General features: G+C 42.7%; 1 protein-coding gene across 1 annotated transcript in view; it reads left to right on the top strand.

Annotated features, from left to right (window-relative positions):
* The window catches only part of LOC311127207 (ciliary neurotrophic factor receptor subunit alpha-like), a 271,986-nt gene that overhangs the window by 217,548 nt on the left and 26,659 nt on the right, over positions 1 to 27,779 (top strand). The window contains exon 6 of the mRNA XM_084159001.1: positions 11,274 to 11,463. Within this exon, the coding sequence (XP_084015127.1) occupies positions 11,274 to 11,463 (190 nt within the window). The remainder of the gene's footprint in view (positions 1 to 11,273; positions 11,464 to 27,779) is intronic.

Genomic DNA, 27,779 nt, shown 5'->3' with positions numbered 1-27,779 from the left:
GGCCCTCACCTCCTCCCAGGGCCCTCACCTTCTCCCAGGGCCCTCACCTCCTCCCAGGGCCCTCACCTCCTCCCTGTAGGCGGTCTCGTCATTGTTGGTAATCAGGCCTACTACTGTTGTGTCGTCTGCGAACTTGATGATTGAGTTGGTGGCGTGCATGGCCACGCAGTCATGGATGAACAGGGAGTACAGGAGGGGGCTGAGTACGCACCCTTGTGGGGTTAGGGGCCTGTATATCAAATCAAATCAAATTGTATTTGTCATATGCGATGAATACAACAGGTGTAGACCTTACCATGAAATGTTTACTTACAAGCCCTTAACCAAAAATGCTGTTCAAGAAATGGAGTTAAGAAAATATTTACTAAATAAACAAAAGTAAAAAATAAAATAACATGTTTTCACCATATCCTAACCAACATCCCTTAATAATAATAATTTGCCATTTAGCAGACGCTTTTATCCAAAGCAACTTACAGTCATGCGTGCATACATTTTTGTGTATGGGTGGTCCCGGGGATCGAACCCACTACCTTGGTGTTACAAGCACCGTGCTCTACCAGCTGAGCTTCAGAGGGAACCTGTGAACCTGTGGTTACAGCCTACCGTTCACCGTATCCTAACCAACATCCCTTAACCCTTACCACAAGGGGGCAGCAGGGATTCTCTTGTTGTCTTCCCATTTGTGGTAAAGCAAAGAAGAATCACGTTGAAAACATCATCACCACTGATGACATCATCACCACTGCTAGCTAATACATTCATCATCACCAGCTAATTTCAATGAAAACCATCTGCATATTTGAATAATAGTGTCACGACTTCATCCGAAGCTGCCTCCTCTCCTGGTTCGGGCAGGCTTCGGCGTTCGTCGTCACCGGCCTTCTAGACACTGCCGCTCCTCATCTCATCATTCCATTTGTTTTGTCTTGTTCATTACACACACCTGGTTCATATCCCCTCATCAGTACCTGTATAAGTGTTCCCTCTGCCCCCTTGTCTTTGTGTGTGATTGTTTATTGTGAGGAGAGTGAAGCTCGGTGGAGCTCCTTGTATTTTGTATCGCCGGGTTATTTTCCCCGTGTGCCTTGTTGGTTCCAGTGCACCTGTTTTGCCACTGGACTGTTTTGACGCATTACTGCGTAACTCTGTATTGCGGAATAAATTCTGTTATTCTGTGATTTACCCTCCTGCGCCTGACTCCTTCAAATCACCCATCACAAATAGCTACATGTAGGAAGTTTAGGTTTGTCTTCCGTTACCTTGTTTTGTGCCTGCCAGTTGGAGGTAGGCTAATCTGCTAGCAACTTGCTAGCTAGCTAGCTGGCTAAAAACAGTATTTTAGCTTCCCACATTTCCCCCATGTGACATAATCAGATTTATAATTAAATAATATTAAATATTTTTCTACTTGCCCGTGTAACATACAACATTATCCCAGTTTAAGCTCCTTGAATGTATTTTCTCCCATATCAGCCAACATTAGAATACCATTGGGGCAACCATGTTCTGTGTATGTTTGCTGGGACGTTGATGGAATATTCTCCTAACCTTCATAAAACTGGACACGAACGTTCTTACAACGCTCCCATGAAACGTTTCTTGAACGTTAATATCTTATGTTGCCATGTTCTGTGTTTGTTTGTTTGTGTATGTTTGGTGGGCACTACATCCTAACACTGAGTTGCACCCCCCTTTGCCCTCAGAACAGCCTTAATTCATCAGGTCATGGACTCTACAAGATGTTGAAAGCGTTCCACAGGGATGCTGGCCCATGTTGACTCGAAGGCTTCCCACAGTTGTGTCAAGTTGGCTGGATGTCCTTTGGATGATGGACCATTCTTGATACACACAGGAAACTGTTGAGCGTGAAAAACCCAGCAGCGTTGCAGTTCTTGACACACTCAAACTGGTGCTCCTGGCACCTACTATCATACCCCGTTAAAATGCCGCACATACACAATCCATGACTCAATTCTCTCAAGGCTTAAAAATCCTTCTTTAACCTCTCTCCTCCCCTTCATCTACAATGATTGAAGTGGATTTAACAGATGACATCAATAAGGGATCATAGCTTTCACCTGGATTCACATGGTCAGTCTATGTCATGGAAAGAGCAGGTGTTCCTAATGTTTTGTCCACTCAGTTTATATCCAACTAAGGAACATTGTGTTTTTGATATTGAGATTAAAATGTCTGCATTGGACCTTTAAAGGAGCTTTCCCTCAATTTAACAGCTCTAAAGTACCTATAGTTGAAGTCGGAAGTTTACATACACCTTAGCCAAATACATTTAAACACAGTTTTTCACAATTCCTGACATTTAATCCTAGTAAAAATTCCCTGTCTTAGGTCAGTTAGGATAACCAATTTATTTTAAGAATGTGAAATGTCAGAATAATAGTAGAGAGAATGATTTATTTCAGCTTTTTATTTCTTACACTCAATTAGTGTTTGGTAGCATTGCCTTTAAATTGTTTAACTTGGGTCAAATGTTTCGGGTAGCCTTCCACAAGCCTCCCACTATAAGTTGGGTGAATTTTGGCCCATTCCTCCTGACAGAGCTGGTGTAACTGAGTCAGGTTTGTAGGCCTCCTTGCTCGCACACGCTTTTTCAGTTCTGCCCACACATTTTCTATAGGATTGAGGTCAGGGCTTTGTGATGGCCACTCCAATACCTTGACTTTGTTGTCCTTAAGCCATTTTGCGACAACTTTGGAAGTATGCTTGGGGTCATTGTCCATTTGGAAGACCCATTTGCGACCAAGCTTTAACTTCCTGACTGATGTCTTGAGATGTTGCTTCAATATATCCACATAATTTTCCTTCCTCATGATGCCATCTATTTTGTGAAGTACACCAGTCCCTCCTGCGGCAAAGCACCCCCACAGCATGATGCTGCCACCACCGTGCTTCACGGTTGGGATGGTGTTCTTCGGCTTGCAAGCCACACCCTTTTCCTCCAAACATAACGATGTTCATTATGGCCAAACAGTTGTATTTTTGTTTCATCAGACCAGAGGACATTTCTCCAAAAGTACGATCTTTGTCCCCATGTACAGTTGCAAAACCGTAGTCTGTCTTTTTTATGGTGGTTTTGGAGGAGTGGCTTCTTCCTTGCTGAGCGGCCTTTCAGGTTATGTCGATATAGGACTCGTTTTACTGTGGATATAGATACTTTTGTACCTGTTTCCTCCAGCATCTTCACAAGGACCTTTGCTGTTGTTCTGGGATTGATTTGCACTTTTCACACCAAAGTACGTTACTCTCTAGGAGACAGAACGTGTCTCCTTCCTGAGCGGTATGACGGCTGCGTGGTCCCATGGTGTTTATACTTGCGTACTATTGTTTGTACTGATGAACGTGGTACCTTCAGGCGTTTGGAATTTGCTCCCAAGGATGAACCAGACTTGTGGAGGTCTACAATTATTTTTTTCAATTTATTTCGATTTCCCATGATTCTTTTGAAGGTAGGCCTTGAAATACATCCACAGGTACACCTCAAATTGACTCAAATGATGTCAATTAGCCTATCAGAAGCTTCTAAAGCCATGACATCATTTTCTGGAATTTTCCAAGCTGTTTAAAGGCACAGTCAACTTAGTGTTTATAAACTTCTGACCCACTGGAATTGTGATACAGTGAATAATAAGTGAAATAATCTGTCTGTAAACAATTTTTGGAAATATACTTGTGTCATGCACAAAGTAGATGTCCTAACCAACTTGCCAAAACTATAGTTTGTTAACAATAAATTTGTGGAGTGGTTGGAAAACGAGTTTTAATGACTCCAACCTAAGTGTGTGTAATCTTCCGACTTCAACTGTAGATCATTTTTCTATTCTACTCTTGAGGTTGTAACATTCCCAATTCCTTTCCTTGCAGTATTCAGTGACGCTCAATATGTTTGTTGTTGTTTGGTTTTAATCCTCAATTCGCACATTCACATTATTTCATGAATGAAAAACCTTTGGTTCCCCCAAGCCATAAGACTGCTAAACAAGACTGCTAAATAGCTAGTGAAATGGCTACCCGGACTGCCTGCATTGGCTTTTTTTGCACAAACGAGTTTTTACCTACTTTATGCACACATACTGGACTCTACCCACACACTCTCACATACTGACACCCCAACTCACACACACACTACATATGCCCGCACACATGCATACTGACGTCTCATGCACACACTTTCACGCTCACCACACACGCTGCTGCTACTCTCTTATCTATGCTGTTGCGTAGTCACTTTACCCCTACCCATATGTACATAGCTACCTCAATTACCTCGTACCCCTGCATATCGACTTTGTACTGGTACTCCCATGTTATTGTTTTACTAATTATTGTTATTCACTGTGTATTTATCCCTCCTGTCACAATTTTTTGTATCTAACTGCATTGTTGGAAAAGGACCCGTAAGTAAGCATTTCACTGTTAGTCAACACACGTTGTTTACAAAGCTTGTGGTCCTCTGTAGCTCAATTGGTAGAGCATGGCGCTTGTAACGCCAGGGTAGTGGATTTGATCCGAGGGACCACCCATACGTAAAAATGTATGTGCACATGACTGTAAGTCGCTTTGGATAAAAGCGTCTGCTAAATGTCTTATTATTATTATTCAGGTAGTCAGGCTGTTAAGCATGTCAGGAGAAGTTGTGACAGTTTCAGAGCAGCAGTCTGAGAGCAGAGCTGAGTGTTAAACTACAAGTTGTTTATTTTCAGTGTAATAGTGTTTCCCTAAATGAGCTTTGTTTTCACCATAATGGGTTAAGGTGCCTCCATCATTGGAGGCTCCTCAGTGGAGGAAGAGGAGGACCATCCTCCTCACTGAATTTCAAAAAAGGAAAAAAATTTAACATTTAAAAAGTTATCCTTTTTAGATAGAACTATACTAAATACAATCACTTGTCATAATTGATTAAAACACACTATTTTGCAAAGAAAGTCTACAGTAGGGTTCTTCAATTCCGGTCCTGGAGGGCCGAAACAGTTCTCTTTTTTATTTCTACCTGGTAGTTAATTGCACTCACCTGGTGTCCCAGGTCTGAATTAGCCCCTGATTAGAAGGAGAGGATGAAAAACAGAGGTGTTTTGGCCCTCCAGGACCGGAATTGAAGAACCCTGGTCTACAGTAACCTCAACAGCACTCTGTAGGGTAGCACCATGGTGTAGCCGGAGGACAGCTAGCTTCCGTCCTCCTCTGGGTACATTGACTTCAATACAAAACCTAGGAGGCTCATGGTTCTCACCCCCTTCCATAGACTTACACAGTAATTATGACAACTTCCGGAGGACGTTCTCCAACCTATCAGAGCTCTTGCAGCATGAACTGACATGGTGTCCACCCAATCAAAGGATCAGAGAATGAATCTAGTACTGAAAGCATAAGCTACAGCTAGCTAGCACTGCAGTGCATCAAATGGGGTGAGTAGTTGAGTCAAAGAGATAGAAAGAAAATAGTTGAACAGTTTCTAACAAATTAATGTATTCCTAAATGAAAGAGGAGCAAGAGAAGCAAATGCAGCTAGCTAGTTTATCCTACTGAAACACGCGGCTCAAACAGAGGAATGCTATGTTAGCTAGCTAGCTAGTTTATCCTACTGAAACACGCGGCTCAAACAGAGGGATGCTATGTTAGCTAGCTAGCTAGTTTAGCCTACTGAAACATCCTGCTCAAACAGAGGGATGCTATGTTAGCTAGCTGGCTAGTTTAGCCTACTGAAACACCCTGCTCAAACAGAGGGATGCTATGTTAGCTAGCTGGCTAGTTTAGCCTACTGAAATACCCTGCTCAAACAGAGGGATGCTATGTTAGCTAGCTGGCTATGACTATCCAACACAACACTGGAATTCTTCCAAGTCAAGGTAAGCTTTTGGTTTTACTAATTTATTGCCACCGGGGCCCGCCAGTGTAACTGCTTACTGACTGTATACTGTAATGTTACTGCATGATTGTAGCAGGTTTACTAACGCATTAGTTTTATTAGCTATACTGACTATGACGTTACATTAGCTAATATGGTGACAACGATGTAGGCTGTGCGTAGCGGTTTGGCTTCGAAAGGTTTTTTCGCCTGGTCACATACAGCTGATGTGTTGTGCATTGAAGTCCACAAGGGAAGGGAAGAGTTGAAAGGAGGAGAGCAGATAAAGTAGATGCGAGAAGGAATACACCGTGGCTGCTATGAAATTGTGAACAGTGTTCACGCGTGATCAGGGGTGTATTCATTCCACCGATTCTGTTGAAAATCGTTTCTTAAACAGAAGCAAACGGAACAAAACACCTGAATTTGTCCAATAGAAACTCTCGTTTGCAACTGTTGGACTAATGATTACACCCAATATCAGCTAGATGCAGGCAAGAGTGTGCAAGGCGGTATTGAATGTCACTGTCTGTCACATCAAATTTGTCTCTCATCCTGTGTGCTCCTACGTTGTAAACTTTCATTCATAGGCCAAGTTATAGGAACCTCATGAAGGGTACCAGGGAAAAATTTAGTATTTTGTAGTAGCCTAAACCTATCAATGTTACATTTAACTGGGTGAATGGAATTTGAATGACAGTCATCCAATATGGCAGGGTTCCCCAATTAGATTTCCAAAAGGGCCAAATTTGGTCAGGCATGCCAAGCCGAGGGCCAACATGTTTGTTTTTTTGGCGACAGTTTTATGTTTTATCAGTTTTCACTTCTATTGTGATTTTATAATTATTAGTAGTTGTGTTAGGAGTCACATAAGAGAAAAATGAAAAATACTAAATTAGTCCAAAACCAACTATTTAATTATGAAATGCCCCTGGAGCATATTCTGTGCAAACAGTCAGCAAACAAAAAGTCCAGCAAACACATTCAGACACACACACACACACACACACACACACACACACACACACACACACACACACACACACACACACACACACACACACACACACACACACACACACACACACACAGACACACACACACACACACACACACACACAGCGGCCACTTCTGTCTGGAACACCCATGCTCTGGATATCTGCGTTCAGGCGCTCTTTCTAAGAGAAGAGAGAAGGACAAACACAGACAGACAGAGGTTTTTAGTTAGGTACTTTTCAAATGTGTTATCAGAATATGCCACGTTAGTTTTTAAACTTTTAAAATATGTGAACCAAATAATATCAAGCTGTTAACAACCAAAAGTGTTTGATATTAATGTGACAATATAATTAATTAGCTTTTATTAGTGTATAATTTTTTTTTATTGCTGTGTATTATGTTTAAAATTTTACTAACTAGTTGGATGCCATTTACTTTTATTTAAGCTGTGTAGCATATTTAGTAGGAAACATGCTATTAAATATGAAATGGTTATTTCATTGTAATAATTATTATACCACAAGAAGATTGAAAAATAGCAAAAAAATTATTCGATCTGGTTCACTCACCAATCAGTAAGAGAAGTGAGAGCGACGGGATGAGGCAACCTTTCTGATGTCAGGCTTGTATTATGTTGTGGCAATCCTGAGGCACTGTACAAGATTTGAATCTGAGAGTCTGTTTCTGTCCTGGCTCTTGATAGCATTCATTGAAGAAAATGCTGATTCACAGATGTATGTTGAGGGGAACATCGTGAGTAGGAGCATTGCAATATCTCTGGTGTTTTTAAAACGAGCTTGGGGAACCACGTTAATCCAAAAGTCACTCACCAGTGCATCCTTGTGTTGAGCTTTGAGCAAATCAGATGTTCCCATCTCCAAGATTTCCATCTGCAGAGCAGCCTCATCTATGGAAGGCACCAGCTTTTTGGCCTCTGCAGTCCACTGGCCGTCAGCTGACACAGAAAACGGCCGTCTTACGAAGAGAAGGATGTCAGCTGAGAGTTTAGGGGAGCTTTCAACTCTTTCCTTGAAGTTTTCTGCCAGCCGGGACACAAAATCCTTCATTGCTGGATCTTCCTGCATTTTATTCTTCTCACAATGCTCACGCAGACGTGGAAAGTGCAAATGTCTCTCTCCAGGAGGTGCGGCTTTGACCCGGAAAGCTTCAATCGCCTCATACATGTCAGCAACAGTGTGGTTCTTGCCTTGTAGTCGCAGGTTAAGATGATTTAGATGAGACATGATGTCACACAAAAAAGTAACATCTGATATCACCTTGTTGTCAGTTAAAAAGCTCAAAAAGTCGCTGGCTTTTTGGCTCTGCAGGCTGGATAAAAATGACACAAGTTCATCACGCAGGTCACACCCCCTCTCCAACACACGGCCTTTGCTCAGCCAGCGAACGTCGTTGTGGAGAAAAAGATCCTTGTGTTCAGCTGACATTTCCTCGAGTAATGCTCAAAAAAGGCGATGCTGCAGACTAGAGCTCTCACGGACAAAGTTAACTAGTCGAGTCACAGTATCCGTGGTCTCATTCATTTTTCCACACAGTTTTGCGCACAAAACTGACTTGTGAATAATGAAGTGAAATGCCAGGAGTGCTGGGTTAACGGCAGAAAGCCTGCTTACCAAGCCCTGGCGGTGTCCCACCATTGACGGAGCCCCGTCGGTAACAACAGAGACAATTTTACTCACATCTAAGCCATTCCTTTCGAAGAACTGTGTCAGCTGGTTGAATATTATTTCCCCGGTTGTACGCCCGGGTAGAGAAATCAAACACAGCAGCTCCTCCCAGAAAGCTGTTCCATGTCGGTTCGGTCACAGACAGCTGTTCCATGTCGGTTCGGTCACAGACAGCTGTTCCATGTCGGTTCGGTCACAGACAGCTGTTCCATGTCGGTTCGGTCACAGACAGCTGTTCCATGTCGGTTCGGTCACAAGACCAGTCTATTGCCAGTGAGAATGCTTCGGTTTTCCTCAAATCTGTGAGTAGACTGGAAAAGCACTCCTCCGCTAAAACTTCGACTCTTCTGGTTGCCGTGTTAGCCGACAGCGGCACTTGCTTCAACAGCTCAACAACTTATTTTTTAATTGGTTCCTCTTGGTTTAAAACTTCGGCAGCCATGTCGATTGCACATTGTTTAAGTAACTCTGCATCGGCGAATGGCTTCTTAGCTCTTGCAAGCTTCCAGGAAACGTGTAATGAGGCAGCTGTTGCGCTCTCTTGTGCCGATGTTGTTTTACACATAGTTAAAACCGAGTGCTTGTATGACATTAACATGCTTGCAATTTTTTGTTTGCGCTGGTCAGATTCTTCTGGGTAGTTTGCATTAAAACTGGCAGCATGAATAGAGTTAAAATGCCGCTTCAGATTGTCCGCTTTGATTACAGCTACAGTCTGCATGCATATTAAGCATGTGGGCATAGCACTGTTGTGGTCCGGTAAAAAAAAGCAATACATCTCAGTCCAGTCAGTTTTGAATTGACGGTTCTCCTGGTCTACCTTGCGTATCTTGGCGAATGCCATGTTGGTTTGACTGGATTTAATACTTTTTTTGTGAGGAAGTGGTCAGTCCTTTTGATGAAAGAGGGTTAACTGGCGAGCGGCTGCGGCTACTGTGTGTGTATGACACTACACTGGGTAGCTAGTTGAGTGGAGACGAGTACGCAAAGCACGTCTTATTTTATGGACGCGGTAAAGGCCACAGGTCAAGGTGTGGGATAATTTCAAAATATGCTGTAAAATAAGGCCATGCTCATGAAAATAAATTGTCCAAGTTGTTTCTTTCTCACAGACAGGTGTAGAATTGCTTATTTTCAGTGTAATAGTGTTTCCCTAAATGAGCTTTGTTTTCACCATAATGGGTTAAAGTGCCTCCATCTACTAGTGTTGAGCATGTGGTCCACATCAGAAGTGACCCTCAGTGGTGTTAGTGTTTTACTCATGTATTACATCAATTTGTTTGAATGTGTTTCAGGTGGAGTTGTCAGACAGTACGTCCCACACCATAACGGATGGTACTTCTCTCTGATTGGTGTGTTTCAGGTGGAGTTGTCAGACAGTACGTCCCACACCATAACGGATGGTACTTCTCTCTGATTGGTGTGTTTCAGGTGGAGTTGTCAGACAGTACGTTCCACACCGTAACAGATGGTACTTCTCTCTGATTGGTGTGTTTCAGGTGGAGTTGTCAGACAGTACGTTCCACACCATAACGGATGGTACTTCTCTCTGATTGGTGTGTTTTAGGTGGAGTTGTCAGACAGTACGTTCCACACCATAACGGATGGTACTTCTCTCTGATTGGTGTGTTTCAGGTGGAGTTGTCAGACAGTACGTTCCACACCATAACGGATGGTACTTCTCTCTGATTGGTGTGTTTCAGGTGGAGTTGTCAGACAGTACGTTCCACACCATAACGGATGGTACTTCTCTCTGATTGGTGTGTTTCAGGTGGAGTTGTCAGACAGTACGTTCCACACCATAACGGATGGTACTTCTCTCTGATTGGTGTGTTTCAGGTGGAGTTGTCAGACAGTACGTTCCACACCATAACGGATGGTACTTCTCTCTGATTGGTGTGTTTCAGGTGGAGTTGTCAGACAGTACGTTCCACACCATAACGGATGGTACTTCTCTCTGATTGGTGTGTTTCAGGTGGAGTTGTCAGACAGTACGTTCCACACCATAACGGATGGTACTTCTCTCTGATTGGTGTGTTTCAGGTGGAGTTGTCAGACAGTACGTTCCACACCATAACCCATGGTACTTCTCTCTGATTGGTGTGTTTTAGGTGGAGTTGTCAGACAGTACGTTCCACACCATAACGGATGGTACTTCTCTCTGATTGGTGTGTTTCAGGTGGAGTTGTCAGACAGTACGTTCCACACCATAACGGATGGTACTTCTCTCTGATTGGTGTGTTTCAGGTGGAGTTGTCAGACAGTACGTTCCACACCATAACGGATGGTACTTCTCTCTGATTGGTGTGTTTTAGGTGGAGTTGTCAGACAGTACGTTCCACACCATAACGGATGGTACTTCTCTCTGATTGGTGTGTTTCAGGTGGAGTTGTCAGACAGTACGTTCCACACCATAACGGATGGTACTTCTCTCTGATTGGTGTGTTTCAGGTGGAGTTGTCAGACAGTGCGTCCCACACCGTAACGGATGGTACTTCTCTCTGATTGGTGTGTTTCAGGTGGAGTTGTCAGACAGTGCGTCCCACACCGTAACGGATGGTACTTCTCTCTGATTGGTGTGTTTCAGGTGGAGTTGTCAGACAGTACGTTCCACACCATAACGGATGGTACTTCTCTCTGATTGGTGTGTTTCAGGTGGAGTTGTCAGACAGTACGTCCCACACCATAACGGATGGTACTTCTCTCTGATTGGTGTGTTTCAGGTGGAGTTGTCAGACAGTACGTTCCACACCATAACCGATGCGTATATAGGGAAGGAGTACATCATCCAGGTGGCGGCTAAGGACACAGAGATCGGCACCTGGAGTGACTGGAGCGTCGCGGTGCACGCCACCCCCTGGATAGACGAACCCAAACTGATCCCCTCCACCACCGAGCAAGAACCCCTCCTCGGTACGTACCTGAAGCCTAAACTAACCCAAACAGATCCCTACTTGTAACAACACACCCTACTTTTTTACACTAGCTCGACTTTGCTTGTATTTTAGATTTTTAATTTTTTAATTTTTTAATTAACCCATCCACCACCCTTTTGGAGGACACATATCTTTTTTTTTTTTCTTTTTTTTTACAGCTTTTCTGCTACATATACAGTACCAGTCAAACGTTTTGACACACCTACTCATTCAAGGGATTTTCTTTATTTGAGTGTGCAAAGCTGTCATCAAGGCAAAGGGTGGCTATTTGAAGAATCTCAAATACAAAATATATTTTGATCTGTTTAACACTTTTTTGGTTACTGCATGATCCCATATGTGTTATTTCATAGTTTCGGTGTCTCATTATTATTCTACAATGTAAAAAATAGTATTAACAAAGAAAAACCCTGGAATGAGGAGGTGTATGAAACTTATGACTGGAACTGGACATACATTTTACAGATGCATTTTACATACACATTTTGATATACATTATACTTTTATATACAGCAATCACATAACAATAGTACATTACTGAACATAAGCTCTTTAATCCCACCCCTCAGCCACTCTCAGCCCATCCCATCTATCACCATACACCACCCCTCAGCCCATCCCACCTATCACCATACACCACCCCTCAGCCACTCTCAGCCCATCCCACCTATCACCATACACCACCCCTCAGCCACTCTCAGCCCATCCCAACTATCACCATACACCACCCCTCAGCCACTCTCAGCCCATCCCACCTATCACCATACACCACCCCTCAGCCACTCTCAGCCCATCCCACCTATCACCATACACCACCCCTCAGCCACTCTCAGCCCATCCCACCTATCACCATACACCACCCCTCAGCCACTCTCAGCCCATCCCACCTATCACCATACACCACCCCTCAGCCACTCTCAGCCCATCCCACCTATCACCATACACCACCCCTCAGCCACTCTCAGCCCATCCCACCTATCACCATACACCACCCCTCAGCCACTCTCAGCCCATCCCATCTATCACCATACACCACCCCTCAGCCACTCTCAGCCCATCCCACCTATCACCATACACCACCCCTCAGCCACTCTCAGCCCATCCCATCTATCACCATACACCACCCCTCAGCCACTCTCAGCCCATCCCACCTATCACCATACACCACCCCTCAGCCACTCTCAGCCCATCCCACCTATCACCATACACCACCCCTCAGCCACTCTCAGCCCATCCCACCTATCACCATACACCACCCCTCAGCCACTCTCAGCCCATCCCACCTATCACCATATACCACCCTCGTTTGGTTTCCATGTGCCATATATTTTTCATTTGTGCTGTGATGTTTTACATACATTTCGAACCTTTCTAATCGTACAGAATCCACAGATTGTTAAAGATGAAAACCTTTCCTACGAGTGTTACTATATTATTTATTGACTGACTATGGCTTTCCAAATCGCACAACACTGCTATTTGTAAGGTTCATTTTAAGTGAATGTTGTGATTGTTTAACCATTCCTGAACCTGTGAACAGAAACAATAGGGGCAATACCAGAATAAATTATCTAGTGATTCTGTCTCTTCACAGGAACATCTACAGAGCTGAGATTGTTGTATGCCCCATATATATAGCATTCTGTTGGTGGCAAACATTTTGTATAATAATTTAAATTGAAAAATTCTAAGTGTTGAATCAAGTGTTGTTTTTTGTACCAGTTCATAAACCATGTGCCGTGGAATCGGTACATCGAAAATCTCTTCCCATTTATTTTGCAACCTGTATGGGGCAGCTGTAAACCTTTCTGTCCTCAAATTAAACATATATTTGTCTATTTATGCTAATTCTTTTCAGCCAATTTGTATCTTTAATATATGGCAGACAAACAAGTTCCCTACCTTCTCCCTTTTCCACTTGCCTCCTCCAGTGTTGTGGTAATGCTGCAATCAGTTGGTTGTAAGTTTGGATTGAGCAGACATTCCCATATATTTTTGATAGCTGCATATGTGACATAACTCCACCGTATCTATTCATAATATCATTAATAAATATAATAACATTTTTTTACATTTTTTCCATAAAGATAGTTTTTTATTAATCAGTATATTTGAGTTTAACCATAACATTTGTTGTTATATGTGTTCTATCTTTTCTGGAGGACAAAACTGAAATTGTAACAAGCTATGTATGGCTTGTTTAAGGAAGGGTGATACTTTAAACAAAATGTCATTTTCAAATAGTCGGAAATGAGAAGTTGTGACCTGTATAAAGTGACCTGTTTTTTTTAACAAAGGATGAACCTTTCTTAATATTCTACTGGAGAACCATTTTGGGTTTAAGTATAATTTATGTATGAGTGAAGCTTTTAGCGAGAGGTTTAAAACTTTAATATTTTATCATTTTAGCCCCCCAAACTCATATTCATTATATAAATATGCACATTTAATTTTGTCTGGCTTAGCATTCCAAATAAAGTGAAATATTTTTTGCTCATATGATTTTTTTAAACTAGTTGTCTGGAGAAGGCAGCATCATTAGTAAGTAAGTAACTATGATAGGACCAAAGACTTAATCAATGTGATTTTCCATGAATAAGCAAGTATTTACCTCTCCATGGTTGCAGAATCTTATGTTTTGCAAACTTTTCTATTGAAATTAGTTTCGGTAAGTTAATTTATATTTTTTGAGATGTGAATACCAAATATGTCTACTTCACTATCCATCCATTTTATTGGTAAACGACAAGGTAGTGTAAACACTGTGTCTTTTTAACGATCCAATACATAATGGTCTTGTAGCCCATTCCAGCCTTGTGTAGGTCTACAATCTTGTCCCTGACATCCTTGGAGAGCACTTTGGTCTTGGCCATGGTGGAGAGTTTGGAATCTGATTGATTGATTGCTTCTGTGGACAGGTGTCTTTTATACAGGTAACAAACTGAGATTAGGAGCACTCCCTTTAAGAGTGTGCTCCTAATCTCAGCTCGTTACCTGTATAAAAGACACCTGGGAGACAGAAATCTTTCTGATTGAGAGGGGTTCAAATACTTATTTCCCTCATTAGAATGTAAATCAATTTATAACATTTTTGACATGCGTTTTTCTGGATTCTTTGTTGTTGTTGAGATCTGGAGACTGGCTAGGCCACTCCAGGACCTTGAAATGCTTCTTACGAAGCCACTCCTTCGTTGCCCGGGCGGTGTGTTTGGGATCATTGTCATGCTGAAAGACCCAGCCACGTTTCATCTTCAGTGCCCTTGCTCATGGAAGGAGGTTTTCACTCAAAATCTCACGATACATAGCCCCATTCATTCTTTCCTTTACACGGATCAGTCGTCCTGGTCCCTTTGCAGAAAAACAGCCCCAAAGCATGATGTTTCCACCCGCATGCTTCACAGTAGGTATGGTGTTCTTTGGATGCAACTCAGCATTCTTTGTCCTCCAAACACGACGAGTTGAGTTTTTACCAAAAAGTTATATTTTGTTTTCATCTGACCATATGACATTCTCCCAATCCTCTTCTGGATCATCCAAATGCACTCTAGCAAACTTCAGACGGGCCTGGACATGTACTGGCTTAAGCAGGGGGACACGTCTGGCACTGCAGGATTTGAGTCCCTGGCGGCGTAGTGTGTTACTGATGGTAGGCTTTGTTACTTTGGTCCCAGCTCTCTGCAGGTCATTCACTAGGTCCCCCCGTGTGGTTCTGGGATTTTTGCTCACCGTTCTTGTGATCATTTTGACCCCACGGGGTGAGATCTTGCGTGGAGCCCAAGATCGAGGGAGATTATCAGTGGTCTTGTATGTCTTCCATTTCCTAATTATTGCTCCCACAGTTGATTTCTTCAAACCAAGCTGCTTACCTATTGCAGATTCAGTCTTCCCAGCCTGGTGCAGGTCTACAATTTTGTTTCTGGTGTCCTTTGACAGCTCTTTGGTCTTGGCCATAGTGGAGTTTGGAGTGTGACTGTTTGAGGTTGTGGACAGGTGTCTTTTATACTGATAACAAGTTCAAACAGGTGCCATTAATACAGGTAACAAGTGGAGGACAGAGGAGCCTCTTAAAGAAGAAGTTACAGGTCTGTGAGAGCCAGAAATCTTGCTTGTTTGTAGGTGACCAAATACTTATTTTCCACCCTAATTTGCAAATAAATTCATTAAAAATCCTACAATGTGATTTTCTGGAATTTGTTTTCTCATTTTGTCTGTCATAGTTGACGTGTACCTATGATGAAAATTACAGGCCTCTCTCATCTTTTTAAGTGTGAGAACTTGCACAATTGGTGACTGACTAAATACTTTTTTTCCCCACTGTAGTTTCCGTTCTTCCACCCTAGGTTCAAATCCCTCCCTGCTTAGTTTCCCGCTCTTTATCACTCCACACCCACTTCCTTTGTCCCTGAGGACGGCTAAACTATTACCCCAACCAATTACTGCTCCCCTGTCTTGCACAGTCTCAATATGACAAGGCCCTAAATTCTTGACACAACCCCCCCATGCTATAATCAATCAAGAAGATACCAAAAAGACAAAGGTCTAGCCCAAACTCCATCCAACCCTGGTGCCGCTCCCTTCACAATGTTTGAAGAGAGACAAAAGACAGCCATGGATTGAAGTAAGAGCAAGCACTTTGACCCTAGGGTAGTTTCTTCTCTACTCACCCACACACAGTGAAATGCCCCAATAACATTCCTAGCCCAGTAACAAACAATTCTAACTCAATGTTCGTGATTAACCCAGTTCTATCTTCTAACTAATTAAATAATATACATCATATCCCTCCTTATGGGGTTACTAATCCCATAAACTTACAAAAGTATATCATGTTTATGCTGTCAATCACAATATTTGCATTCAAGGTTATACTCATAATAAAAATATCACTATTTCTACTCAAAATAATTCCAACATAAGTGTTAGTCTCCTGACACATTAAAACTAACGTAGCATTGTTTTAACCATACTACCTAGGACATGTTTAAAAATAGTGTCAACATCTTTAACTCACATATCTTCATTCAGATCAATCAGTCAGCTTACAATTCATAATCATACTCAAATTAGTTACCCAAAACAAATTTAGAATGACAATTCTTAGCCAGTCACCTTGGTTCCATCATTCAAAGTTAAAACTCTCACCTCGGCACATATTGACACTCACAGAATGTACCTTTATACAGTATTATCCATAATTTTAGCATTACCTTCCTCATAACAAGAATTACAACAGATCATTATCTTAATGCATTCCTAGTCTAAATTACTATAAATGTAGTAGTGTATAATACCTCCTTAATCAACATACTACCTCAACTAACACTCCCTTCCTCTACCGGCACTCAATCTTCTGGCGTCTTCATTATGTTCTTCAGATAGCTTCATAGTTCATCTTGGATTGCCCATGGCAATGCCCCAATTCCAATGTCACACCTGAGCCGCCCCACCTCCACCATCATTCTGTTTTGTCCATTTTGCCAACCAGTAACTATGAAGAACGTTGTATTGGAATAGATCTTTCCTCCTGCTCACTCCACATGGACTCCTGTCACATTCTTGAGAGAAAATGCACAAAAGAGAAGGCAATTGATTGCTTTGATTTGATGCTGGATTCATGTCTCCTGGCAAGAGGTGGTGTCGGACAGGAACGTCTTCAACGCCTTTGTTGCTCCTCTTCAGCCGGGTAGAGGGTTTTTGGTTTTTATTGAGGTTTACACCGTTCTGGACCGAATTATCTCTGCTTATGCATTACGACACCATCCGTAGTAACCTCAGGAAAGGACAGATCACAACAGTTCAGTTGAGTTAATTTCCAATCCAAAACATCCCTTGAAATCTCCCAAATTATATAACCCAATTGTTTTAATGTAACATTCCTATATTTCCTCATAATCTATTTGACATTACTCTGGTGTTTCCCTTTTCCTTGTTCCTATTCCAACACTTCTCTCCTCATCCTGGTTGATCATAAACTTGTTTATAGTTAGAATTCCCTAAATATTACAAAAGTTGTGATTGAATCCTAGCACACAGTTCTGGTAACTGTGAAGATTTTGAACTACTGTTAATTATTTAAAACAGAGATGTGGTGCATATTAGAATATTTTCTTTATTTAATTGTAATGTAATATATTGTACTCATCTATACCAGTCATTGTTTAACGCTTCCTTCCATTCCCTTTCTTCTGCATTTGGTATGGCTCTAACATGTAAAGGTTTAATGCACTTTCCCAAGGAACAATTACTTCATCAACCCTACCCCCTGGAAATGTAGCACTTATAAGTACTACATCAAATTGTTTATCTAAGTCCTGGGCTGTTATTCTTATGTCTATGATCCATCTGTCTTTTTCTTTTTATTATCTTAAGGTCACCGTTACCCCATGTGATTTCCCCATACTCCTTGTGCTGGTTCCTCCCACACCAATAACCATTTAACCCTTGTATTTTAATAGTGATCCCTTTCTGTATTTTAGTTATGGTTCCTGCCTGTGCAGGAATATACATTTTAATCCTGTCTATATCCCTTCTATGTCTTGTTCTTCTGCTCTCTACTATTATCAGTACCCCATTCCCCTTATTCTCAGGGAACTAGTCAAGTGCAGAGAAATCGATGATGAGGATATCTGGTGCGTCTTGGAGGTCTGGAATCTCTCGGCGGTCTCTTAGTCATCAGTTCCCTCACTCTGGGACAATGGTTTAGATGATACCCGATCGCGCTACCCTCTATCCGTACCGCCGTTGGTGTAACCGGGACGATGATGTATGGTCACCTTTAGCTGTTAACCTTCTCCCGTCACTAGGGTCTCCAGATCAGCCAGAGTCCCTCTCAATCTATCGACATCGGTCTGCGATGAGTGTCCTTCTACCAGCCTACCCATAAGGAAGCTCTGAGTTACTGCTGCAAGGACACACAAGCACAGACACACACAAAAGACAACAATGCTACCCAATGGCTGGGGTTGGAACACTTCTATAGTGGGAAACATGGATCTAAGTATCTGTCTCCACCACTTTTACCATCATTGAGGTAGCCAACAACACCTGGTACAGGCCCCTCCACATAGGGTCTTTCCAACTCTTTCTTCTGTAGTCTTTTGCCATCACATAGTCTCCAGGGCACAGAAAATATTCAGATTATCCTATTCAGTTGGGCAGAGTTATCTTCACCCATGAAAAGAAAATTTTAAGAAAATTGTTAGGTTAGGTGAGACACAGTATGCTACTCATGTCCTCTCATCCGTCAAGAGAAGCCTTGAGATTATGAAGCGCACCTCCTTCCAGCTCGTTGTAGTCCCCTCAATTCATAGACCCTACACCCTGCCTCCTATCACAAAAACAAAAAAGATTTAACCTAACCCATAACACATTATTACTACTGCTCATATCCTTAATACAATTAGAATATCTTACCAAAATCCATTAAAAGATATTAAAACCATTAAAAAGCATTAAAACTCCTGTAAGCCCAAAATCAAAAACGTTAACACCTTCCCCCCTTTGGATACATGCATCACATCGTGATTCATGTGTTCAAAAAACAAAACAACAACAACACTGCTTGTTAAACCAAAAATAATAACTTAAAATGACAACCCTTGATGATACCTTAACCCAATTGCATTCGTTATCCAAGGATATCTCCCCTTCAAGACTAACTCTCTGTCACGCCCTGGCTCTGGGACTCTGTTATGTTGAGCCAGGGTGTGTTGTTTCAATGTGTTTTGTGTGCTAGGGGGATTATCTAGTTCATTTGTTTCTATGTTGGCCGGTGTGGTTCTCAATCAGAGGCAACGTGTATCAGCTGTTGCTTGTTGTCTCTGATTGGGAACCATACTTAGGCATCCTGTTTTCCACAGTGTGTAGTGGGATCTTGTTCCGTATGGTTTGTATTGTAACCAAGGACTTCACGTTTTGTATCGTTTGTTGTTTTGTTCGTGTGGTGTTCTCAACAAAATAAAGTATGTTCACTTATCACGCTGCGCATTGGTCCACTTCCTCCGACGATCGTGACACTCTCCCACTTCATCCTTGTCCTGTGTGGGATGATATATAGGATTAATGCCAAATTATATACTTCTTTACAATTCCTTATTATAAATCAACCCCCTAATTCAGCATGCCTCCAAGATTTATAGTGTGGATGATCAGATCACACTATAAAGCCAGGATAGACTGCAGAGGTCATTGAAATCATTCAACTAATTGTTCCATCAAATAGTATACTACTAATTAACAACCGTCAAAACATTTAATAAATGTTGTATCCCAAGTGTACAGTATGTCTTTAGTATAGCTCTTTTCAAAATAACTCACACATACTTACTTATCCCTCAGTAAATAAAAGCCCAAATTACATGTGTTTGCCCCTTTAAGATATTTCACTCCCATCCCGTGAAAAAAACCCAAAACCCAAATAACAATCCTATACAGCTAACATTTCATACTAAGTGGTTTGTCTGTGATTATTTGAACACCTTTTATAGTAAAACAATAAACAAACAAAAATGGCCAGGCCTTATATCTAGTCTCAGAAAATATTACAAAGAAAAGAGAATCACTCCCCCCTTTTTCCTGGAAGAAAGAGTACATATTTAGTTAGTTTCCATTTTGAAACCTCTTAATCAGTCCACACAATCTAAATTCGAAATTCTCACTCTCTTGCCACATCTCCTGATCCCTTCTTTCAGACAACCCTCAAACATCACTTGTGACTGCTCCCTTTTCCAGTGAATTCCACAATCTAGTGCACATAAAAGGAAATGAAATCCTATATGATTTAAACCCCTAGGCTTTTCCTTAGCCGCACTGCTACCACTCATTCACCCCCAACATGCTTCGTGAGTCGGAAATTCAAATATGCCATCTCTTGCCTCGTTGGTTGTACTCTCCCACATGCCCTGTGGCCCCCCTTCTATAAAATCATTTACTAATGTGATGATGGTTTCTCCCATTAGTGTCATCGTCATTCGACGCCCATAACACTTTACTACAATCCATAACACACAAATTCAACCCCTCTGGCGATTGTTTAAATGCAGCATGATACACCATTTGACTATTTGTAACCCTCATTCGCGCTGTCACCCATACATACTGTCAATTTACATTTCACCTTTCAGAATCCATTATCTTTGACCCTCGGAAGGATTCTTTAACCCCACTGAATGTAATACTCCTCCCTCTCACAAATACAGTCAATCAATTCCTCAGTGTAAGGAATCAGTGATATTTGATCCCAAGTATCTATCAAAATGTTATTTGAGACGTGGTCTCCTACATCTCCCTCATCATTTATACTGTAGGGGACTTTAATCAAGTTCTTGTCAGCAGACTGGAAAATCAATGGATTCTCTGTATTTTCCCATTGTGTACTCTTAGCTTTTTCCATAATTGGTCCTAAGTCCCTTGCCTGATATCTCTCTGCCACTAAAAGTGTTATGTGAGGTTCTGTTCCTGGTATATCAAACCAAGTCTTTATGATATCAGATCCTGGAGCATCCTGTGCTTCCACTGCTGCCCCTTCTTTCCCTATCACAAAATACTGCGATCTCATAGAGGCCGGTTTACCCCATGCCTTCTTCAACCATAGTTGTTCGAGCAAATTATTTTGATATAGGTCATATTGTAGTGTACAATGATAGCCTAATTTTGGTGGATTCATTTCTGGAATTTGAGCCCTTATGAACTTCCCCCACTTCGTTAGTACCTCTTGTATTGGTGCTTCTATGTTCCCTATCCAATACGCATTTGCTGTTTTTCCCATAGCCATCATCATCTGTGGACGTACACCTTCCTGATCTATTATTAGTCCCTCTGATGTGCATTTGATTTGGATGCCCATTCTACACAGTGCATCTCTTCCTAATAGATTAACTGGAGTTTGTTCTGATACTAATATAGGTATGCAGGCAACTTTCCTCCTGCTTCTAGTTTTACTGAACCTGTCATAGGTATTAGCTGCGTTTGTTCCCCGAAAATCCTACTGTCTTTGCATATTTGCCCGACATGGGGAGGTGAGAGGCATCATTTGGACTTACCCATGAGTAAGTTGCTCCAGTATCTATCATCATGGGTGGGCCTCTATGATTCACCTGAACCTGCAGCATAGGTTCTTCATCAGCCTGCATAGTTACTGCCACTAGCTGACCCTCCCCTCTAGGATTCCCTGGGCATCCCTAGTATCCCTGATCTGGTCCTCCCCACGGGTTCACTGGGCCGGATTCCCTGGGCATCCCTAGTATCCCTGATCTGGTCCTGCCCACGGGTTCACTGGGCCGGATTCCCTGGGCATCCCTAGTGTCCATGATCTGGTCCTCCCCACGGGTTCACTGGGCCTTGTGGAGCCTTTGTCTGAGACTGCTGCCATTCAGCTGAGCTGGGCCCATTTCCTAGCCAATTACCATGTTGTGGTTGCCTAGGCCACCACGACTTGGTGGGACAACTCCTTATTGTATGTCCTGATTGATTGCACCTCCAGGTCTTCTTGGTCCACCATTCGGGTGTATCTGATGCTGGGGTTGGTACCATTGATTCTTGGGTCCATTTTCATTATTCTTGTTTTGCCACTGTCCAGGGGATTGGTGTGTATACACATTCACTACTGGTAAGGCAGGAGCTCTTTGGCCTTGCTGCTGAGGCAGTGGTTATTGATCTCCCTGGATGACAGGTACCATGCCACCCTCCTCCGTCGGGACCGGAGTGATCACTGGAGCTTGTGTTGTCTTTTTGTCCTTTCTTGTCAGCTCTTCCAGCTGCATCTGTGTCAGTTTTCTTTGAATGTCTCTCCCTTGATCTGTCAGTTTCTGTTCATCCTTCCTGTATTTCTCCAGTGCGTGGATAACATGGTCACAGAACTCTTTGTGTGACTTTGACGTTAGTCCCACCACATCTTCTAGTCTGCTTCTGACAGGCGTTGGCATTGCTTCCATCAGTGATGTCCTGAACAGTGTTGTCATCAGTGGATCCCCCTCTGGATCTCTTTCTGTTTCTTGTCGCCACCTCTTCAGCTGGTTCTCCAGGTACCCTGCCGGGTTTTCTTTATCCCTCAATGGCTCCCCTCTTAGTGCTTTAGGGTCTATTTAGGCTGGATACTCTATTCTCAGAGTGTGCCACAGTCCTATAATTGTCAAAGGCCACTCCGTTCTCCGCCCCGCCGGTATGAGGCCATCCGCCTGCATCAAGTTCTCCATTTTGGCCACTCCCACTACCCTGGCCAGCAATGCCTTCAGGTCTCCCACCACCCTGGCCAGCAATGCCTTCAGGTCTCCCACCACCCTGGCCAGCAATGCCTTCAGGTCTCCCACCGCCCTGGCCAGCAATGCCTTCAGGTCTCCCACCACCCTGGCCAGCAATGCCTTCAGGTCTCCCACCACCCTGGCCAGCAATGCCTTCAAGTCTCCCACCGCTAGCAGCTTCCCCATCGTTTGTTCTTCAAATGTTCTAATCCATTTCCCTGCTCCTTCATGCAGGTTAGCCAGTCTGCTCCTTCATGCAGGTTAGGCAGTCTGCTCCTTCATGCAGGTTAGGCAGTCTGCTCCTTCATGCAGATTAGGCAGTCTGCTCCTTCATGCAGATTAGGCAGTCTGCTCCTTCATGCAGATTAGGCAGTCTGCTCCTTCATGCAGATTAGGCAGTCTGCTCCTTCATGCAGATTAGGCAGTCTGCTCCTTCATGCAGATTAGGCAGTCTGCTCCTTCATGCAGATTAGGCAGTCTGCTCCTTCATGCAGATTAGGCAGTCTGCTCCTTCATGCAGGTTAGGCAGTCTGCTCCTTCATGCAGGTTAGCCAGTCTGCTCCTTCATGCAGGTTAGGCAGTCTGCTCCTTCATGCAGGTTAGCCAGTCTAGTCACCAGACCTTCCATGTCCTGCGTTCCCCAAGGCACATAGTGAACCCGTGTCCCCTTTACCAAAATGGGACATTGAGCTCCATATTTCTCAGGCTTTTTTATTGTCCTTCTGTTTCTTAATTTTGCTTTTTCCAGATGAGCATATAGTGCCTTACCTAATTATGTGACTATAGGTTTGCCTCCCGTGGCTCCTTGCTCTGATAGTCCTCCCTCTGTCTCTCTCTGTTCCTGATTCTGTGACTATAGGTTTGCCTCCCGTGGCTCCTTGCTCTGATAGTCCTCCCTCTATCTCTCTCTGTTCTTGATCAGAGTCAGCATCCGGTCTAAGCTCTTCACCTTCTCCATCAGTCGTATTCTCCACATCTTTTAGCCCTCCATACTTTTGTTCATCTACCCCATAATTTTCTAGCTCTGTTAACATGTCCCTCAGTCCTCCATAACAGTCTATATCTAAATGTGATTTGTCTCCTCTTTGAGGCGTGGAAACCTGTTGTTTCCCCTTTTCTTCCTCTTCTATCTCTACATTCCCTGTTATTGAGACTAGACCTGTAACCTGTGAATATTGTCCCCCCTTCTGTGTATGGTGGTGGTGTAGTTGAACCAGCCTCTCCCTCTCCGTTATCATCCTTCTGTGTATGGTGGTGGTGTAGTTGAACCAGCCTCTCCCTCTCCGTTATCATCCTTCTGTGTATGGTGGTGGTGTAGTTGAACCAGCCTCTCCCTCTCCGTTATCATCCTTCTGTGTATGGTGGTGGTGTAGTTGAACCAGCCTCTCCCTCTCCGTTATCATCCTTCTGTGTATGGTGGTGGTGTAGTTGAACCAGCCTCTCCCTCTCCGTTATCATCCTTCTGTGTATGGTGGTGGTGTAGTTGAACCAGCCTCTCCCTCTCCGTTATCATCCTTCTGGCTTTGGCTATGCTGTCCCTCCAACTCTTTCCTTCCTCCCAGAATATTTTCGAGATTTCTCTCTCTTTCTCTCTCTTCTTCTTTCTCTTCTCCCCTTTCTTTCCTGTTTTATAGTTCTTTATTAGTGTATCCATTTCCTCGCACACGGTTACATCAAATGTTCCCTCCTTTGGCAATTTAGTTACTATCTTTCTGGTCCTTTTTTCCCCATTTGTTAGAGATATTACCAATATCTTCACTATTATCTGGGAACCTTCTCTTCATGATTGCTACTGGTGATCCTGCCATCTCTACTTCTGGTGTGGTCTGATGTCTATATTAGGGTGGAAGGTAAATTATTCCTGTTGTGTTTCTCAGCTAAATGTTTTATATCCCTCAGTTAATGGTATTTTCTCCCTAATATATCTTCATACTCTTCCTCTTTCCCTAAATGAGATTTAATCCCTTGCCTTTCCTCTACTTATCCTTGTATCATTACTGGATCAACGACACTTGTAATAACTATTACTAATAATTGTAATAACTATTTCGCATTAAATTGTGCCTTTTTTCTGATAATCTTATAATTGTGGTTACTTTAGTTTAAAATATAAGTTTGTTTATTCAACAAATCTAGAACCCACTATAGGTTGGTGCTATTCCCTCAGCATAATAGCTAAAGCTCCTTGCATCCCCTGGTCCCCGTAACGAAAATAAATGATCGTTCTAGAATTCACCAACTATTTGCATACACCACTGGTGTTAAGCAACCTATCGAATAAAGTAATAACAATTAGAATTTATCAAAGCACTGTCTTCCAGTCAAGTATTTAGACCTTTACTTGAAATCTTACAGCTCAATTCGTACCAGATGGACCCACGAACCAGAGCCATAAATCACTTCCCTGTTATCAAATTCTAATAATCATTACCACAGCTCCAGTGCAATCCCCAGCCTGTCCTTCCCCAGCCTGTCCTTCCCCAGCCTGTCCTTCCCCAGCCTGTCCTTCCCCGGCCTGTCCTTCCCCGGCCTGTCCTTCCCCAGCCTGTCCTTCCCCAGCCTGTCCTTCCCCAGCCTGTCCTTCCCCAGCCTGTCCTTCCCCAGCCTGTCCTTCCCCAGCCTGTCCTTTCTGCTCTAATTAGTAAAACAACACTGGCTATAATTTACAAGCATACAATGAATTCACACCCATATTCAATTGTATTCCTAGTAGCTTTCAAATTATCAACTCGTTCGGGCGGCGGGTAGCCTAGTGGTCAAGAGCGCTGTTCCAGCAAACAGAAAGGTTGCCGGTTCTAATCCCCGAGCCGACCAGGCAAACATCTGTCGATGTGCCCCCGAGCAAGGCACCCAACCCTAACCACTCCTGTATGTCGCTCTGGATAAGAGCGTCTGACGGTTGAAAACGGGAGTTGTTCCATTTTAAATCAGCAAGCTGCTAAATCGTTCAGTCTTATAACACAAAATGAACACTGACTGATCTATCAATCTAAGCAACCCCATAAACGTAATTGGAAAATCTAATGCAGAATCTATACTTTAACTGAATGACAAGTAAATCCTCCGTTATTCCAATTCTAAATGGTCCGTATTTTTAGTATCTGGCACATACCACATTTATCACGAAATAGCTTTGAAGGACACAGATCTCACACGCTCAACGTATTATACCTTAGCAGCCAACGAGTCAAACCCACATTCATTGATTTGAAAACAGATATAACGACTTAACCAGATGAATTCTATTTTTCCCCTAATATACAAAAATTCCTTGACTATATCACCTCTGCTTCTGAAATGATAGATAATTATTATATTGCTTAAAACCTTTTCACACGCTCTATGCACTGTCTCTCACCCCCCACATACGGCTCCGTATTTATACTGTCACACTTTTATCCACTCTCCATTAACCAATTACCCCCACATAACATACATCATATGTCAATATTATTCATCTCCACCGCATTCGTATTTCTAATGATTCTTTATCGCCACATGTTAATTTCCCCTAATTCAGTCCCAGCGGAACATCACTTTAACAACCTAGACACCCGTACACGTAACCTGTTCCTCCAACTGGATTTGTCCTACCCCTCCGAGAAAACACACACACACACACACTCCTTCTGATTTCCTTTTAAACCAGGACACACACACTCCTTCTGATTTCCTTTTAAACCAGGACACACACACTCCTTCTGATTTCCTTTTAATCCAGGACACACACCTTGTCTACTAGCCTGCTTGTCTTATTTACCTTATCTATAATCACATTGCATGCATGCTTATTTCTCATTCCAACCAAAAACTCTGTACTTATGCTAAATTTGGTCCTTATTTTAGAGAGAACCCTTCTGTGTACCCCACCCTCAGATTCAGCCTGATCGAAACACACAGTTTAAGTAAGAACATAGCACCTTTTAAACAGTGGCCACTGAGTCTGTGTGAGTCGCTCAAACTTCCTCCGACGGTAAAGCACTCAGGGATCTCTATAACCAGCCCCACGTTGGGTGCCAATTATCTTGTGGAAAATAACCACTATACTTTATTACAAATAAGATCTTCCAGAGTGTTTGTGCAATCAAGAATGACTTTATTATAATGTCAACAGAGTCAGGCCAATCTGCAGATTCGCCCCGTCTCTCTCTCTCCCTCCTACCTATATAGTTTCCGTTCTTCCACCCTAGGTTCAAATCCCTCCCTGCTTAGTTTCCCGCTCTTTATCAGTCCACACCCACTTCCTTTGTCCCTGAGGACGGCTGAACTATTACTCTAACCAATTACTGCTCCCCTGTCTTGCACAGTCTCAATATGACAAGGCCCTAAATTCTTGACACAACCCCCCCCCCCATGCTGTAATCAATCAAGAAGATACCAAAAAGGTCTAGCCCAAACTCCATCCAACCCTGGTGCCGCTCCTTTCACAATGTTTGAAGAGAGACAAAAGACAGCCATGGATTGAAGTAAGAGCAAGCACTTTGACCCTAGGGTAGTTTCTTCTCTACTCACCCCCACACAGTGAAATGCCCCAATAACATTCCTAGCCCAGTAACACACAATTCTAACTCAATGTTCGTGATTAACCCAGTTCTATCTTCTAACTAATTAAAGAATATACATCACTACCGACCCGTAGAACTCACTTCCGTCATCATGAAGTGCTTCGAGAGGCTAGTCAAAGACCACATCACCTCCTCCCTCCCCGGACTTCCGAATCATTGCTGCTCCCCTTATGGATATTATACTGCCCCACCCACCCTACCCCAAACAAACATATACATTGGGGAAAAAAAGTATTAAGTCAGCCACCAATTGTGCAAGTTCTCTCACTTAAAAAGATGAGAGAGGCCTGTAATTTTCATCATAGGTACACGTCAACTATGACAGACAAAATGAGTTTTTTTTTTCTCCAGAAAATCACATTGTAGGATTTTTAATGAATTTATTGGCAAATTATGGTGGAAAATATGTATTTGGTCACCTACAAACAAGCAAGATTTCTGGCTCTCACAGACCTGTAACTTCTTTTTTAAGAGGCTCCTCTGTCCTCCAC

Source organism: Coregonus lavaretus (genome assembly GCF_964263955.1).
Source record: "Coregonus lavaretus genome assembly, chromosome: 4".
Classification (NCBI taxonomy): Eukaryota; Metazoa; Chordata; class Actinopteri; order Salmoniformes; family Salmonidae; genus Coregonus; species Coregonus lavaretus.
The sequence above is the reverse complement of the archived record's forward strand: the minus strand, read 5'-3'. Positions and strand labels throughout refer to the sequence as shown.